Source organism: Leopardus geoffroyi, chromosome C1, assembly GCF_018350155.1.
Source record: "Leopardus geoffroyi isolate Oge1 chromosome C1, O.geoffroyi_Oge1_pat1.0, whole genome shotgun sequence".
In the NCBI taxonomy this organism is placed as follows: Eukaryota; Metazoa; Chordata; class Mammalia; order Carnivora; family Felidae; genus Leopardus; species Leopardus geoffroyi.
In genome coordinates, this window is record NC_059328.1 from 202,551,036 (window position 1) to 202,569,080 (window position 18,045).

An 18,045-nucleotide genomic window follows, 5' to 3' on the forward strand; every position below is an offset into this window, starting at 1 on the left:
AGCAAGTAATAAGAGAGGTCAAAAAGTATGGATCCTACCAATTTAAATGAACTCCCAATGGCCACAGTGGGGTCAATTCAATCCAAATAATAACAATAATAACAATAGCAGTGGATTATAACCTTTAAAAAATGAATATCCAGGTTTCGCACTGACATAAACAAATAACTGTGTAAATAAATAAGGCATAAGAGACAGTAGAATAGAGACAGGAGAATGTTGAAGAACAGACGAATTCCATTTATAAACGTAGGAGGAATGATACAAATACAAAATCAAATGAACTCAAACTAAGAGACATTCTATAAAATACCTGACGAGCACTCTTCAGAAGTGCCAGAGTCACGAGGGACAGAGAAGGACTGCAGAATTATCCCAGCTTGGTGGAGGCCAAGGAGACACAGACTAAATGCAATGTAGGATCCTGAAATGGATCCAGGATCCGAAGAGGGGCAGTAGTGGAAAAACCGGCCAAATTCGACTAAGGTCTGTGGATTAGTAAAAGCATCAGATGAGTGTTAATTTCCTGATTTCCATCATTGCGCAATAGTTCTGTAAAGTTGTCAACATTTGGGGAAGCTGAGAGAAGGGTATATGGGAACTCTTTGTCCTATTTTGGCAAACTTTCCGTAAGTCTAGAATCATTTCAAAATTAAAAAAAAAAAATGTAAGTGGGTTCTAAAAAAGACACAGATTAGGGTTCAGAATGAGAGCCAGAGGGCAGTTAAAGGACTGGGTCTTTGGGAGGGAAGAGGGATTCAACCCGGGAAGGTCCCCAGCCTCAGGGAACCCGAGGAGGACGCCCTCAGACGAGAGGAGGGAGAAGGCAGACTGCTCCGGGTGCCAAGGAAACGGATCCGGCCTAGACACAAGGTGACACAGGCGGAGTCCCCGGGCCTTCAGCTCTGGGATAATCACCCAGAGACAGACTCGGCATCTAGTGCTCATAGCCATGATGCTGCCACCACCACCACAGCTGTCACAAATTGCTAGCCACTGCCCACTAGGAGCTGAAAGCTCTCTCCATTATCTACTAATTTCATTCTCACTACCACCCTGCAGAAAGGCCTTTATGACCCTTTCATAAGGGAAAATTGAGAAAATTGAGAGGGACATTTGGGTGGCTCAGTCACTTAAACCTCTGACTTCGGCTCAGGTCATGATCTCACAGTTCATGGGTTCAAGCCCCACATCATTTCCCGCCCCCTCCAACAGCATTGGGCCTGCTTGGGATTCTCTCTCTCTCTCTCTCTCTCTCTGTCTCTCTCTGCACCTCCCCAACTTCCACTTTCTCTCTCTCTCTCAAAATAAATCAAACTTAAAAAAAAAAAAAAAAAGATGAGGAAACTGAGAATCAGCGCACCTCAGAAAATGGTCCAAGGCCACTCAGCTATAAGCGGGGAGGCAGAGAACAAACCCAGCTCTGACTCCCGAACTCCCAAATCTTACAACAAAAGAGGCCTTGACTGTCTCCAGTCCAACCTCCCTCACCACAGCACAAGATGGCTGCTGAGAGCTCACTGTCTCACAAGACAGCCGAGTCCAGTGGGGACTGATCTAACTTTCTTCCCTGGAGGTTAAGGTTGGCTTGGTAAGACAGAATTTCCTCCACCCAACCTGACTACAGACTCTGTCCTGGGACCCCAGTCACAAAGCAGTGGCAATGACACTAATTGCTGGTATTCGCTACAGCTCTAGTACTTTCTATGCATTGACTCGTGTAACCCTCACAATTACCTGATGAGGCAGGGGCAGATCAGAAACCCAAGTCACAATGAGGCTAAGCAACTTGCCCACTGTTGAAGAAGATAAGTCAGATGCGGGGTCGGACCCACGTCTCCAGATCAGACCCTCTCCTCAAGGATCTCCCTAAGTCTGGGTTCAAGTCCTGGGTCCTGGTTCTACCACCTTCCTGGCTGTGTGAACCCACTGCTCACCATCTCAGCCTGTTTCCTCCTCTGTGCCCTAAGGGATTACATTAATGCCTACCTTTCCGTGTTGTTGCAAGGATTAGATTAAATGGATCCTGACCACGCAAGGAGAGAGGATCTTTGTAAGCCAGGCACTGATGGTGGAATTCAAGCCAGCGTGATTTTCCGAGTGCAGGAGAGGGCACTGAAGCTTTTAAGCTGTTCCTCCAATCACGTATGACCCATGAGTGACCTTCCTCCCTGGCTTCCTTAAACAGAACCCAGTTTGAACCCAGACACCTCTGAACACCCTCGCTCGGGTGCCTCAGCCCAGCAGGTGGAAACAGGCCAGGGGGTTAATCTGTGACTCACTCTGTGCTTTCTTGTGCCTCAGGATATATATACCCCCCTTTTCCTAATGGCCCCCTGCTAACATCCCACCCTGCTTGCTGGCTCCAGGGGACAAATGACCAAGTCACTCATGTCACTCATCAGCCAGAGCGCAGAACTCTCAGAGAGAGGGAGCGGGGCCTCACAGCTCCGGCAGAGAAAAAAGCAGGGCACAGGACAGGGGGCCAGCAGGTAGCCTCAGGCAGAGGAACCAACGTGGGGGCAGGATAACAGAGTGTGGGTCACTGTCATTCTTCTGGAGCTGGTGGGGCCTGCTGGCTGGTGGATTTCTGGGGCACTTAGATGTTTGTTATCCTTGGGTCTCAGAATAATAGAATGACTAAGAGTTATCATCTATTGATAAAGAGCCTATCACATGCCAGGATTTTACCCACACTTTCTCTGATCCTTACAGCGACCTTGCAAGGTTGGCTGGTATCGATGTCGCCATTTTTATACTGGTGAGGAAATCAGATTTCAGAGGTTATGTGACTTGTCAGACATAACACAGTTCATGTAAGTGGCAGAGGCAAGATCCACCTGGGCCCAAGGCCAGAGAAGCTCCAACTCCACCGGGCCCCCTCTCAGGCCATGCGGGCTCCGGAAGCTGTTCTAGGTCAATGGCTTGGAAGGCTCAGAAGGCTAAGACGGTCTTGGCCCCTAGAAAGAGCAATGCAGGAGAGAATGCTGGGTTCTCCAGAGGCAACTCAGGATGCCAGGAGGCAGGAGCTGTAGTTCCTAGCTCCCGGGCTCACCATGCCCCAGGAGCGGGGAGCCCAGCCCTTCCTCACCCTCTGTGCTTAGCCAGCTCCAGGAAAGACTGCTAACTCCCAAGCTAAAAACTGGAAGGAGTAGGGGAGACTAGTGTGGGCCAGGGGTCCAGGAGTCACCTCGTTCTCTCCCACACCACTGACAAGCCTCCTAATCTTCACAGGGCCCTCTGCCCTCTGCCCTCACACCACGGACCCCAGCCCTCACCAGATCTCTCATGCTTGCTCGTAGTGGGAAGCTGCTGGCCTCTGTTCCCTCCCACATACCTCACCACGTGTCCTGTTTCAACAAGACCCCCAGGATTTCCCTCTCCTTTCTCCCTCTCTGGCTCCAATTTGCCCTCTCTCCCTGCTCTGGGCTCCCACCCTCCCCCTTTCTAACTCCTCTGTTCTCTCAGAGGCAGCAACCCCCCGTGTGATGTTTACACAGCCTCAGAGTCAGAAACGCTGAAACCCATGAGACCTTTTGGGAGCCACATTCCAGGAAAATGAGAAGCCAGTCACAGCTCAGTGTCACTTTCTGCCCCCCCACCCCCTCGCCTCGCCCCCTCCCTGCCGGTGTACGTGTGTGTATGTGTGTGTGCACTAACTGCTTATGACACACTCCAAGCTAACTTATTAACTCCTGAAGGTCCTATACTCTATTACCTCAGAGAGAACTTTAGGAAGATGAAGTAGGGGTGCGTGGGTTGTTACAACTTCTTGCAAACTTTTATAAAGCAGAGAGAAAACAGCTTCCCGCCCAAGACCTACCTTGGCCTTGACTTGCACCCCAGGAGAAGCAGAAGCCAGGAGAACACAGAGCCCAGAGGAACCAGTGGCTTGCTCCTAGGGGGCCTGCCCCCAGGAAAATTGAGGAGGAGTTTCCAGGGGCAAACATGGGTTACTCAGGTGCTGTCAGGGAACCCCAGCATCGGAATTGTTAGGAATGGTAGATAATAATGCATATCCCTGGACCCGAGCCCAGTCTCACTGAATCAAAGCTGAGGGTGGCAGGAATATGCTTAACAGGCTCCCCAGATGATGCTGAGTTCCACTGACAGGTGATGTGAGGGAACCGTGACCCATGGCTCTTCCCCTTAGAAATCAGAAAACAAACCTCGGCAGCAGAGAGGAGAGGCTGAGAGCAGAACAGGGGAGGTCCCCTGCTGCAGTGAAAAGTGATCAGGCTTTGGAGCCCCAGGTCCACTGCCTGCCAGCTTCATGACTGGCACAAAGTATTTCACCTCAGTGTTCTTATTTGAGAGTGGGGCCAATTGCACCTGCTTTATGTGTGTTTTTTCAGGGATTAAATGAGTTGAGGGTCAAGTAGCCACCCTGCAGAGGACACTCAATAAACAGTGGCTTTAACCGAAGTGATTGCAACAAAAAAATCCTGTAAGAGTAAGAGAAAAAGCAGATTCTTTGAAAAAGCCAACAGAGTTGGCAAAACATCCAGGTAGACTGACCAAGAAAAAAAGAGAGAAAACTCAAATTACTAGAATCAGAAATGGAACAGGAGTTTGGGGCGCCTGGGTGGCTCAGTCGGTTAAGTGTCTGACTTTGGCTCAGGTCATGATCTCACGGTTCGTGAGTTCGAGCCTCACGTCAGGCTCTGTGCGGAAAGCTCAGAGCCTGGAAACTGCTTCAGGTTCTGTGTTTCCCTCTCTCTCTCTGTCCCAAACCCCACTTGCATGCTGTCTCTCTCTCTCTCTCAAAAATGAGTAAATGCTTACAAATTAAAAAAAAAAAAGAAAAGAAAGAAATGGAACAGGAGACATTCCTGCTGACCTCACAGAAATAAAAAGAATCATGAAGGAAGACTATAAACAACCATATGCCAATAGATTAGATAGCCAAGAGGAAATGGACAAAATCCTTAAAGAAAAAAACAAAACAAAACAAAACAAAACAGGGGCACCTGGATGGCTCAGTCAGTTGAGCATCTGACTTCGGCTCAGGTCATGATCTCGGCAGTCTGTGAGTTTGAGCCCACATCGGGCTCTGTGCTGACAGCTCGGGGCCTGGACCTCAGCTTTGGATTCTGTGTCTCCCTCTCTCTGCCCCTCCCCCACTTGTGCTTTGTCTCTCTCTGTCTCTCAAAAATAAATAAATGTAAAAAAAAAAAATTTTTTTTAACCAAACTTCCAAAACTGACTCAAGAGGAAACAGAAAATCCAAGTTGAAGAGTTCAAAGTTGCAATCAAAAAACTATGCACAAGGGAAAACCCAGACCCAAAGTGCTTCACATGTGAATTCTACCAAACATTTAAAGAAGAACCAATACCAATTCTTCACAAACTCTTTAAAAAATTGGAAGAAGAACAAACACTTCCCAACTCATTGTATGAGATCCTTATTACCTTGATACCAAAACCAGACAAAGACATTACAAGAGAAAAAGAAAAACTAAAGACCAATATCTCTTATGAATAGAGATGCAAAAACCTTTGACAAAATACTAAAAAATAAAGCCAGCTACATGTACTAATAATTATGCACCATGACCAAATGGGATTCTCCCCAGGAATGCAAGGCTGTTTTCACACCTGAAAATCAATTAGTTTAATCCATTCTATAATACAATCTATATCAAAGAACAAAAATACAAAAACCACATAATCATCTCTATAGATGCAGAAAAAGATTTGACAAACTCCAGCCATATCTCGTGATTTAAAAAACACTCAATGAATTAGAAATAAAAGAAAATGCCCCTGACAAAGAGTATCACCAAAAAACCCCACAGCTAACATCATGCTTAGTGGTAAAAGACTGAATGCCTCCCCTAAGGTCAAGAACAAGATTAGGATTTCTGCTCTGGCTACTTCAAGTCAACATTATACTGGAGGTTCTGGCCAGGACAATTTGGGGGGAAGGGGGGATAAAAAAAACACTCAGGTTGGAGAGAAAGAAGTGAAACTATATTCACAGGTTATATGATTTTGTATAGAAAATCCTAAAGAATCCCTTAAAAAACTATTAGAACTAATGAGTTCATCATGTTGCAGGATAAATCTCCAATATACAAAAATAATTGTATTTCTATACACTGGCAATGAATAATCTAAAAATGAAGTTAAGAAAACAATTTCATTTAAAGAAATCCATTTCTTCCATAGAAAAGATTAAAATACTTAGGAATAAATTTTACAAAACACGCTCAGAAAACTACAAAACCATGTTGAAAGAAATTAAAGAAGATCTAAATAAACAGAAAGACATTCCATGCTCATGGATCAGAAGACTCAATATCATTAAGATAGTAATACTCCCCAAATCAATCTATAAATTCAATGCAATCCCTATTAGAATCCCAGCAGATTGCTTTTTAGAAATTGATAGACTGATCCTAAAACCCAGGGACCCAGAATAGCCAAAGTAATCTTGAAAAAGAACAACACAGAAGACTCACACTCCCCAATTTTAATATTTACAACACAAAGCAACAGTAATCAGAATAGTGTGGTACTAGCATAAAGACAGTCATATGTATCAGTGAAATAGAATTAAGAATCCAGAAATAAACCCACACATCTATGGTCAAGTGAGTTTTGATAGAGTTGCCAAGATCATTCGGTGGGGAAAGAACAGTCTTTTCAACAAATGCTTCTGGGACAATTGGATAGCCACATGCAAAGGATTGTAGTTGGACCCTTACCTCATACCCAATATAGAAATTAACTCAACATGGATGAAAGACCTACCTGAAAGAGCCAACGCTATTAGACTCTTAGACGAAACATAGGGGCAAATCTTTATGACCTTGGATTCAGCAATGAATTATTAGGTACGACACAAAAGCAAAAGTCATAAAAGAAAAAATAAATAAATTAGACTGTATCAAAATTTTACAATTTTGTGCAAAATGAAAGGACAACCCACAGAATGGGGAAAATATCTCAAATCATATCTGATAAGGGACTTGTATCAAGAACCTATAAACAACACTTACAACTCAATAATAAAGACAGATAACCCAATTTTTAAATGGTCAAAGAATCTGAACAGACATTTCTCCAAAGATGATAAAGCAGATGACCAATAAGTACATGAAAAGATGCTCAACATCAATAGTCATCAGGGAAATCAAATCAAAACCACAATGAGATGTCACTTCATATCCACTAGGCTGGCTATAATCAAAAAGTCAGATAAGCAGTGACAAGGACATGGAGAAATCATAACCTTCGTACATTACTGGTGAGAATGTAAAATGGTATAGCAATGTTACAGGTTGAATTGTGTCCCTCTAAAAAGATATGCTGAGGTCCTAATCCCCAATCCTTGAGAATGGGGACCTTATTTGGAAGTAGGTTCTTTATAGAGATAATCAAGTTAGGATGAGGTTATTGTTATAGGTCTTAATCTAACATGACTGGTGTCTTTATAAAAATTTGGACACAGAGATAGACAAAAAGGGAAGATAATGTGGAGACATACAGGGAAAATACCACATGAAGACAGGATTGGAGTGATGGATCTATAAGACAAGAAATGCCAGAGATTGCCAGCAAACCACCAGAAGCTGGGAAGAGGAAAAGGATTTCCTCTACAGCTTTCAGAGGAACATGGCCCCGTCAACACCTTGACTTTGGACTTCCAGCCCCTAGAACCGTGAGACAATAAATCTCTGTTGTTTTAGGTCACGGGTTTTGGTACTTTGGTATAGCAGATCTCGAAAACTAATATAAGCTACTTTGAAAAACAGCCTAGCAGTTCCTCAAAAAGTTAAACAGGGTTACCATATGACCCTGCAATTCCACTCCTAGGTATATACAGTTGACCTTTGAACGAGGGGGTTAGAGGCACCAACAGCCGGCGCATGAAAATCCCCATATAACTTTTGATTCCAAAACAACTTAACTACTAATAACCTACCGTTGACTAGAAGCCTTACCAATAACGTAGTCAACTAACACGTTTTTTACTCAAAATTAGCACACATTTTATATAGCATATGTATTAAATACTGTAGTCTTACAATAAAGTAAGCTAGAGGAAAGAAAATGTTAATTAAAAAATCATAAGGAGAAGAAAATACATTTACAGTACTGTACTATAAAAATCTACAAGTGGACCCGTGCAGTTCAAACCTGTGCTGTTCAACGGCCAACCGTATACCCATGAGAAATGAAAACATACGGTCACAAAAAGACTTGTACGTGAATATTCATGACAGCATTATTCATAATAATCAAAAGGTGGAAACAACCCAAATATCCATCAACTGATGAATGGATAACCTCACATAATGGAATGTTATTCAGCCATAGAAAGGATGTGCCTTGAAAACATTATGTGAAACGAGAAAAGCCAATCATTAAATGAACACCATACATTCTATTATTCCATTCATACGAAATCTCCAGAACAGGGAAATATGTAGAGACAGAAAGTAGATCAGTGGTTGCTAAGGGCTGGGGCAGGGGTGGGGGGAAAGGATAGAGAGACTGAGAAGTGACAGCTATAATGTACAGGTTTCTTTTCAAGGGGACAAAAAGGTTCTGATGTTGATGGTCACAGAACACTGAATATGCAAAAAACAAAAAACTTAACTATCACTTTAAATGGGTGAATTGTATGGTATGTGAATTATACCTCAATATACTTGTTACCAAAGAGAGAGAGAGAGAGAGTGACCAAGAGGGAAAGGATGGAGAGAGGTCTCCAGAAGCTGCAGACCACTGGTTTTCAAATCTGGTCGCAAAGAGGACTCGCCTGGCAGGCTTTTACTTAAATCAACTTTATTGAGACAGAATTTACATACAATAAACACATCCCTTTTAAGCATATAGTCCAATGAGTTTGACAGATGGATACATGTGCATAACTACCACCACAACAAAGATAAAGAACATTTCTATCACCCAAAAAAAGTTCCCTCACACCCTTTTGCAGTCAGTCTTCCTACCACCCCCGGGGCCAGAAAACTACTGATCTGCTTTTTGCCACGACAGCTTCATACTTTCCAGAATTTCATAAAAATAGAAGCAGCCAGTGTGTACTTTTGTGTCTGGCTTCTTTCACTCAACAGTGTTTTTGACATTCACCTCCAGTGCTATGCGGAACAATGGTTCACTCCTTTTCATTGCTAAGTAGTATTCCACTGGGCCATTATATCACAATTTCTGCATTCACCTGTTATTGAATATTGGGGTTTTCCCAGGTAGGGGCTACTGTGAATAAAGTTGCTATGGATATGCACGCATTTTTGTGGACATGTTTCCATTTCTCTTGGGTAAATACCTTGGAGTGGAATTGCTGTGTCAGGGAGCAACCGTGTATGTAACTTAATAAGGAACGGTCTGTTTTCCAAAACGGTTGTACCATTTTACACTCCCACTGCTAGTTGCCACTTGTAAAAATCCCAATGCCTGGGTCATGCCGCAAACCAATTAAATCAGACTCTCTGGGGAGAAGGACCCAGGCATCATTATTGCCCCTAGGAGATTCTAATGCACAGACAAGGTCTTGAAAGCCAGTGCTATAATCTCAGGTGCCTTGGGGCAAGCAAACAAGCAAAAGACACATTATATTCACCTGCACCATTTCCTGATGCCTTCTTGATAATGGAAAGAAGAGAAGAAAACATAGGCAAGCATCTAGTCTCGAGTCAGCTATGTTGGTCTTCCAGATTCTCCCCACCTTTCATGAGTTAGGAGAAGGCGGAAGGAATGTAAAATAATAAATATTGAGGCACCTGCGTGGTTCAGTCGGTTAAGCACCTGACTTCAGCTCAGGTCATGATCTCATGGTTCGTGAGTTCGAGCCCTACATCATGCTCTGTGCTGACGGCTCAGAGTCTGGAGCCTGCTTTGGATTCTGTGTCTTCCTCTCTCTGTGCCCCTCCCCAGCTTACATTCTGTCTGTCTGTCTCTCTCTCCCTCTCAAAAATAAACAAAACATTAAACATAATAATAATAAATATTAGCAACTTTTTGACCACTTGATTTTGAGCTTGGCATTACAGTTGGGTCATCACTCTCAGTGCTCACAAGAGTCCTACAGGATAGGCCCCACTATAATCCCCATGATACAGATGAGCAAATGGAGCTCAGAGAGGTAAAGCAACTTGCCCAAGGTCACGCAACCAATTATCCATGCAGTCAGGATTTAAACTCAATATTCTGCCTCCAGGGCCAGAGAAGACTCAGTGGGTCCCCAGGCATGAAACACACCCACCCCCCACAACCCTCAGTCCAACTATACCCGGGACAGCAGGAGAATTCTCCAAGCCTCCAACACAATTGTGAAGGAAAGCCGCAGGTGTGTTTATGAGAGAGTGGTAAAGGTGGTGTATAATATGACTGAAAGGTGGGGGTTAATTATGGGATTTCCTTTCCTTTCAAGCTTAAAGGACGGGATTTAAACCCCTTTGGGACAGGGGAGGAGACCAAGTCATTGCTGGTGCTCGGGACAGGGAAGAGCCAGGGTCTGGGAAGAGGGAAGGAGAGAGATAAAGAAGCAGGAGGTGAGTGGGAGCTGCCTGGAGGCTGAGGAGTGGGCAGTTTGCCTGCCAGGCTGCCTGGTCCTTTCATTTAACTCTTCTCTGACCTGGGAACGGGTGAGGAGCACTTTGCTGGAAGGAGCCACTCTCTTTAGCGGGGACGGCTATTTCAAAACAAGGAGCAAATCAGGAGTGAGAAAAGCATTTCTCAAAAATGTATCTGGGGATTAGGGAAACCGTGTGGGCTATGCAGGTACTCTGTATTATCATGGCAACTATTCCGTAAATCTAAAACAACTCTAAAATTACAAGTTGCCTTTAAAGTGATAGATAAATGGGGCGCCTGGGTGGCTCAGTCAGTTGAGTGTCTGACTTCAGCTCAGGTGGTGATCTCAATGGTTCGTGAGTACGAGCCCACATCAGGCTTTCTGCTGTCAGTGCAGAGCCTGCTTCGGATCTTCTGTCTCCCTCTCTCTCTGCCCCTCCCCTGCTCATGCTGGTGCTCCTTCTCTCTCTCCCTCTCTCCCTCTCTCTCCCTCTCTCCCTCTCTCTCTCTCTCTCCCTCTCTCTCTCTCTCTCTCAAAAATAAATAAACATTAAAAATTGTTTCAATAAATAACATAATAGATAAACAGATGATACATAGCTAGCTACATAAAATGTACCTGGAGGTTGTGGCATCATAGAGCAGGGGAGCAAGAAGAAACACAAAGCAGAAGAAAATCTGCCGTGTATATATACACTGTGCGTGTACTGAAATAAAAGTGGGAGACAAATCCTGGGCCATCCACTTTAATCCCTAACAGGAAAGAAAAAACTGGGGACAAACAAGGGCCCCATGAGACACAGGGGTAGGGACTAAGGGAGGCTTAGGACCACTTCTTTCAAGAGATTCAGAGCCGGGAGCTGGAGGGTGGTGTTTCCATGCACTATGGGGTGTCTCCAGTGCCCAAGCCAGCCTGCTCTCTGTCTCTCTCTCTCTGTCTCTCTCTCTCTCTCTCTCTCTCTCTCTCTCTCTCTCTCTCTTCCCTTCTCACCTGCTTCCCACCCATGGGTCCAAGGGCAGGGCCAGAATCATGTAGAAGACCACTGGCCCTTAGCCAAGTTGGTTACCCTCCCCAGGCCTCAATTTTGGATCTATAAAATAGGACTACCATGAGTCCAGCCCACATCACAGAACCGAGAAGATGAGTGGAAACGTTTTGTGTGTTGCAAAGATCTGTGTAAATCCAGATGATTCAATGTTCACAGCACGTCTGTTCATAATAGCCCCAAACTGGAAATCACCCAGCTGGCAATCAACAGTGGCATGGATAAACGGGTTGTGGTTTATTCATATGCTGAAATACAACACAGCAATCAAAAAGAATGAACCGTTACAGTGTGCACGCACACAGATGAGCCTCCCAGACCTAATGGTGAGTGAAATAAGTCAGGAGCAAGAGTCAACACACTGTAGGAGTCAATTTGTGTGCAGTTCAAACAGAGGCAAGTAATCTGGGACTGTACAAGTAAGACTAGAAATTACCTTTGGGGGATACTGACTTGGAGGGGCGCATAAGGGCACTTCTGGGTACTGGAAATGTTCTGGATCTTGATCTGGTTCATATATAGGTACAGACTTATCGATGTATACTTGATGGTACATAACTTATACCTCAGCTAGAAAATGTAAATGACTAAAATTACTATGTGGAGTCAGTCTCTGTTGGAAGGTAAGAGGGCTTTTGGAGGGAAATTATGAACCCATTTGCTACTCCTTCTTTCCTGCTCTCACACCCTCCCCTCACCACCCCCCTCCACGGCCTCTCTCTAAATGGGAACTTCTTGTCCCTCAACATTCCTTGATTCTATTCCTTTACTCCTTCATTGGAACCCCTACCTCTAGAATAGTGGGGTCAGGCACTATTCTAGAAACTTGAGGGTGCAACCTAACTCTCAGCCCTCCTTTGTGCAGTAAACAGGTATTTAACATATACTTTGAGGCCCCTCCTCTACCAGCACTAAGCATTTTCTCTCAAGCAGGTCCAAGTGGTAAAGAGCTGGCAAAGAATATCTGGAATAGATAACCCTTCTCCACCTGTGGTTCAAGAAAGGAGAAAGCTGTCTACTAGGTGCTGGTATCCATTTATTCCTCTACGACAGAGCTCACATAGCTGGAAGGCAGCAGGGGTAGAGTTGAAACCCAGGTATGTCTGACTCCTACATCTCTGCCCTTCCCAACGCTCTCACAGCCCCCCAGGAGCCAGATCCGCCGTGCCTTCTCTCTGGGCAATGTACGGTCAGCCTCCAAGATGGCCCCACTGATTCTTGCCTCCAAGTATTCGTGTCTTTATATCGCCCCCCCCCACAATGAAGATGGCCTATGCAACCAATAGGATATTGTACAAATAACAGTATTTGTCTTCCAAGGCTAGGATATAAAAGACATTGTGACTTCCACCTTGCTCTGCCTTGAATTACCCACTTTGTGGAATCCAGCCGCCATGTTGTAAGGACACTCAAGCAGCCTAGGGAGAGTGCCATGTGGTGAGAAATTGAGGCCTCCTGCCAACAGCCAGCCCCAAATTGCCAGCCACATGAATGAACCACCTTGGAAGCAGCTCCTCTAGCCTCAGTCGGACTGTTCAGATAACTGCAGCCCTAGCTGACATCTTGACTGCCACCCCATGAGAGACTCCAGGCCAGAATCAGCCAGCCAAGCCACTCCAAACTTTCTGACCCATGGAAGCTGTATGAGATAATAAATGTTTGTTGCTGCTTTAAGCTACTAGATTTGGGGGTTGTTTGTTATATCATATTGCTTCATATAAATAATATAGCCCCTCTCAGCTCAGAGCCATGGGTTCATGCTGCAGGAACAGTCTGGAAGGTGGCATGTTAAGGGGTCCAGAATGATCCACTTACCAGAGGGGTAGCCAGCATGGGCTGAATTTGAGAGGACAGGAGAGGACACACATCAACAAGAAATCCCCAGCATGTGCGAGAAGGACTGTGAAATAAGAAATCAGGCAAAGCAGAAATCCTGGCACCTTCCTACCTAGAAATTTCTTACACACTCCATCTATCTCAGTAAATGGAACCACGTGGCCAGTTACTCTGGCCAAAAACCTGGGAGTCATCCTTGAGCCCATTCTCTCTCACATACCCAACATCTCATCCATCAGCCAAGCTCTGGGCTCTACCCCAGAATGTATCCCAGACCTGGCCCCTTCTCACTGCTTTTCCTGCAAGCACCACGGCCTAAACCACCAGCCCCCTTCACCTGGCCAACATCAGCAGCCTGTTGACCCATCTCCCTACCCTACTCTTGTGCCTGTTCAAGGCCAGAGGAGTCTTCTCAGAATAGAGATCAGATCATGTGGCATGTGCTCAGAACACTCCAGGGCTACTATTCTCCAGCAAGACATGGCCTTCTTTCAAGCATAATAAGCTCATCTCACCTCAGGGCCTTTGCACTTGCTCGTTCAATCTTCCAGATCATCATGTAACATCATCATTTGGGTCTCACCTCATGCAATACTTCCTCTGAATTTTCCGGGGCCACACTAACATAATCACTCTCTAACCCACTGCTTTAGCTCATTTCCTTCATAACATGTTTACCTATTTACTGCCTGTCTCCCCCAGAAAAGTGTCAGTCCCGTAAGGGCAAACACCTTATCTATCTTATTCACTTCAAAACCAGTGTCTGTCTCTTGATGTCAGCTCAGGTCATGATCTCACAGTCACGAGATTGAGCCCCACATCAGGCTCCATGCTGTGTGTCAAGCCTGCTTGGGATTGTCTCTCTCTCTCCCTCTCTCTCTGCCCCTCCCCCACTCATAGTTGGTCTGTCTCTCTCTCTCCCCCCCCAAAATAAATAAATAAACATTTTAAAAAAACAGTGTCTTCAAATAAATGTGTTTCTTACAAAAAAAAAAAAAAAAAAGACAGTGTCACATGGAAAGAGTTCAATAAACATTTGTTTAATGAATCCTGTCTGGAGGTAAGCGGGTGGATGAAATGACCTCCAAGTTGATCTGGCTGTAAAATCCAGAGGACAGAGCTCTGCTCTGTGCTCTGGGGCTCACATCGCCCTTCCCAGCAGAGGAAAAGGCAGGGCGGTAGTAAGAGCTGTGGTTTTAGGGGAAAGACTTGCCAGCTGGGTGGAGCTCACACCACCGGTGGGTCCCATTTCCTACAGAGGAAAATCCTCCAAAAAGCTCCTTCTGTCTGCCTGGCCACTGCCCTGCCGGGCCACCTCTACCCTCTCAGTTGTCGTCCTTGGCTGGGCAGAGCAGGACTGCCGCAGCCTGGTGGATTCTGAGCTTCCAGTATTTTCAAGAATTACCAGGCAGGCTACACCCCCCCCCCCCCAGAAGTCATCTTTGGCATCCCTCTGTCACCCCACAGGAGGCTGCTGTACAATAGGGAACCCTCTTCTGTCACACCTCCGGACCTCTTTCAGCCCCTGTTCACCCAGACTCAGACCCGTCATTGCCAGTATGTTCATCCCCTTATCCTAGTTGAAGGAATCCGCTGCCATAAGAGATGGAAAGCAAAGATGGAGGGGCAGGTAAGGATTAAGGAACGTCAGCAGGATCGGATATTTAGAAGGAAGCACAAAGGTCCAGGGACAAAGATGGGTGACGAGTTACACTGTGAGACCTTGGCAAAGTCATCCAACCTCTGGATGCCTCAGTTTGCTTATTTGTAAAACAAGGAGATCTTTCAGCCTGCTTTATGCGGTGATGGAATTAAAAGAATAAAATCAGACAAGGCACTGAAGTGCTTTCGAAAGCCTGAAGCACTGTACAAACATCCATTGTTACTGAGAGAAGCAGGTGCAGAAAGCAGGAGAGAAAGGGAGTAGACCGGGAGGAGGGAGGAAACAAGGGTTCTGGAGTTAAGGGTGGAAAAGCTCTGCTCTGGACGAAGAGAACAAGGAGGGAGACGGAGGGAGGAGCAGAAACCCACTGCCCCCACCTGAAGAAGGCAAGGCTGGGAGAGTCAGAAAAGCAAAAGGCACCTGGAGGGGCAGGACCGTCCACCTGTGCCCATTGCGAGCTGGGCCGTTGGCACCTCTGCTACGAGGGCACTCCCCCTCCCCCACCCCCACCCCCGGAGTTCACACACAGATGGGGAGATGCCCCCAGCAAGGCCATGTACCCTGCTTGAGCAAGTTCACTCCGGAAGAAGTGGATTCCCTTGCAGACCTGCCTGCTCCAGGGGCACCCTTCCCCAAAACAACAGTTGGCTCTTGGAGCTACCAACTGATAATAATCAACTACTCTGCTCTTGAGCACCTGCCTTATGTCAGGCACTGGACTGCGCACTTCACACGCATTATCCCATTTTATCCTCATAATAACCTTTTCTTACCCCATACCCTTGAGAATAAAACAGAGGCTCCGGGAGGTTAGATGCCTTGCCCAAGGTCACTCAGTAAATAAAGAAGCAGAGCATGAGATGTACTGGATCCTGGGCCTCAACTGCCCAGTACTTCTTTTTGAGACATCCTCCCTCCTGCTTCCATTCAAGGAACTCCTTCCTGAAAGATCAGGTGTGAACGGCAAAGGTGGGGTGAGAGGGCAGGGAGGATGTAAGTAATAATGGGGGACAATGCAGAGACGGGCTGTGTAACAGGTAAGGCAGGGCATTTCCACCTCCAGAGAGCTGAGCCCATCTGACAGAACAGCTGCTCTCCCAAGTAATCCATCATAATCCATTACTCCAAGAAGCCAACTCGTGATCCATCACTCCTCGGTCCAGGCCTGAGAGGATGCAGCAGGGCTCCAGCCAACCTGGCCAACCAGGACCCAGCAGTCCCTCTGACCTTCTTGCCTCAGTTTTCCTCTCCCACCAAGACCAGCCCTGAAACACTGATGGGGAAACTGAGGGCCAAAGTGCCACCTGGCCAATAAAGAGAGTGGGATAGTCTCGCAGGAGATTCCAGGCCCAGGGAAACCCTGACCTCCAACCTCATCCCCACTTCTACCTACCCCGTTTTCCCGCCCTCGGGCTCTTTTGACTGTGGCCCCCATCCAGAGTTTTTCCAGATTGCCCCAATTGGGCCAACCAGGGCTCTGCGAGGCCCATGGGATAACTGAAACGCGTCCTCCTCCTCCTCCTCCTCCACTCCCACAATCACACCCCCCCCCCCCAACCAAGGGAAATGCCTTCAGAAGCCCCTCCCTCGGGGCTTGGTCCCCGCCAGCCACGTTCAGGAGCTGTGGAGACCCCGTGCCGCGGCCCCCTCCCCCGCCCCCCTCCCCCCAGTCCCGGCCCTCGCCTTCACCTTGACCCGGGCCGCTCCCGGCCCCCAAGCTTAGCATAAACAAAGAGCGGGGCAGGGGACAACCCGCGCACCGCCCCCGGCGCCCCCGGTGCCCCCGCTCCCGTCCCAGAACCCGAACCAGTCCCGTCCCCGAGCCCCCCGCAGAGCCAGGCGGCCCGCGGCCCCTTACCTTGGCCTGGCATTTCCGATGACAGGAGAAGCTGCAGACTGTGAGAGGGCGAGACACAGAAAGAAAGTTTAGCCGCGAGGTATGAAATGGAAACTCCGGCGAATCTCCTCCCACCCCCGCCCGCACTCCGCGCTTGGGAGGGAAGGAGGGAAGGAGGGAAGGAGGGACGGAGGGAAGGAGGGAAGGAGGGACGGAGGGAGGAGGCGGCGGAGGGGGGCCGCTGCCGCAGCTCCCCGGGGCCCGCGGGGTGGGAACGCCTGGGACTGCGGACCCTCCGGCCGGGGAGGCACCGAGCCCCCATCACCAGAGCCCCTGGGGCAGGCCTGCGAAGGTGGGAGGAACAGGAGGAGGGGAGGGGGGGACAGACTTCCCCGCTGGATCCCTGCCAGGGGCAGAGGTGGCCCGGACCCAGGCCCCATGCCAGCCGCGCCAAGGAATAACGGGGGCCTTCTCCCCTTACACACACACACACACACACACACACACACACACACACACGTGTGTGTGCGCGCGCGCACGCGCCAGGAAGGCAGTCGGCACCCCAGGAACCACAATCGCACTCACTCTCCCCCAGAGAGGGACACACGGACCCGATTTACAGTCCAGGAGAAGACCGGTGCACACACACATTCGCATTTACACCCATACACACACTCACCCATAACCACTTATACCCGTACACTCAGCCAGAAGTGCAAACATAACCATATGTACACATATAGCCTCACACACACTCACACTCATGCCCAAGGGAAACCTCTGACTCAGCGACACCAACACACAGCCTGACACGGACGTGTAGACACAGACACACGGACAGATGCTCATACAGGCTCACAAACTTCTTGTCCATCATTTGAAACATACACACACACACACACACACACACACACACACACACACACACACAAAGGACTTAATTCTGCCCTCCCACTACCAGAAGCTGGAATCAAATTTCCTCTGGGGTTCCCTCCGTCTGGAATGTCCCAGCCCTGCCTGCCCCACCCACAGGGCCCTCCACCCTGGGGTTTGCTGGTCCCCTCCCACCAAGTCCCACAGATGGAGTGAGGGGTCTCCTGAGCTGAGCTCCTACACGG

General features: G+C 47.3%; 1 protein-coding gene and 1 long non-coding RNA gene across 9 annotated transcripts in view; one reads left to right on the forward strand and one right to left on the reverse strand.

The window, feature by feature from the left end:
- The window catches only part of TNS1 (tensin 1), a 200,037-nt gene that overhangs the window by 152,353 nt on the left and 29,639 nt on the right, over nucleotides 1-18,045 (reverse strand). For all 8 annotated transcript variants that reach the window (XM_045481192.1, XM_045481191.1, XM_045481190.1 and 5 more), the window contains exon 3: nucleotides 16,949-16,986. In XM_045481192.1, the coding sequence (XP_045337148.1) occupies nucleotides 16,949-16,986 (38 nt within the window). The remainder of the gene's footprint in view (nucleotides 1-16,948; nucleotides 16,987-18,045) is intronic.
- LOC123599453 lies at nucleotides 12,574-13,265 on the forward strand. The gene is made up of 2 exons (XR_006713156.1): nucleotides 12,574-12,688; nucleotides 12,912-13,265. It is a non-coding gene; the product is annotated as an uncharacterized LOC123599453 (long non-coding RNA).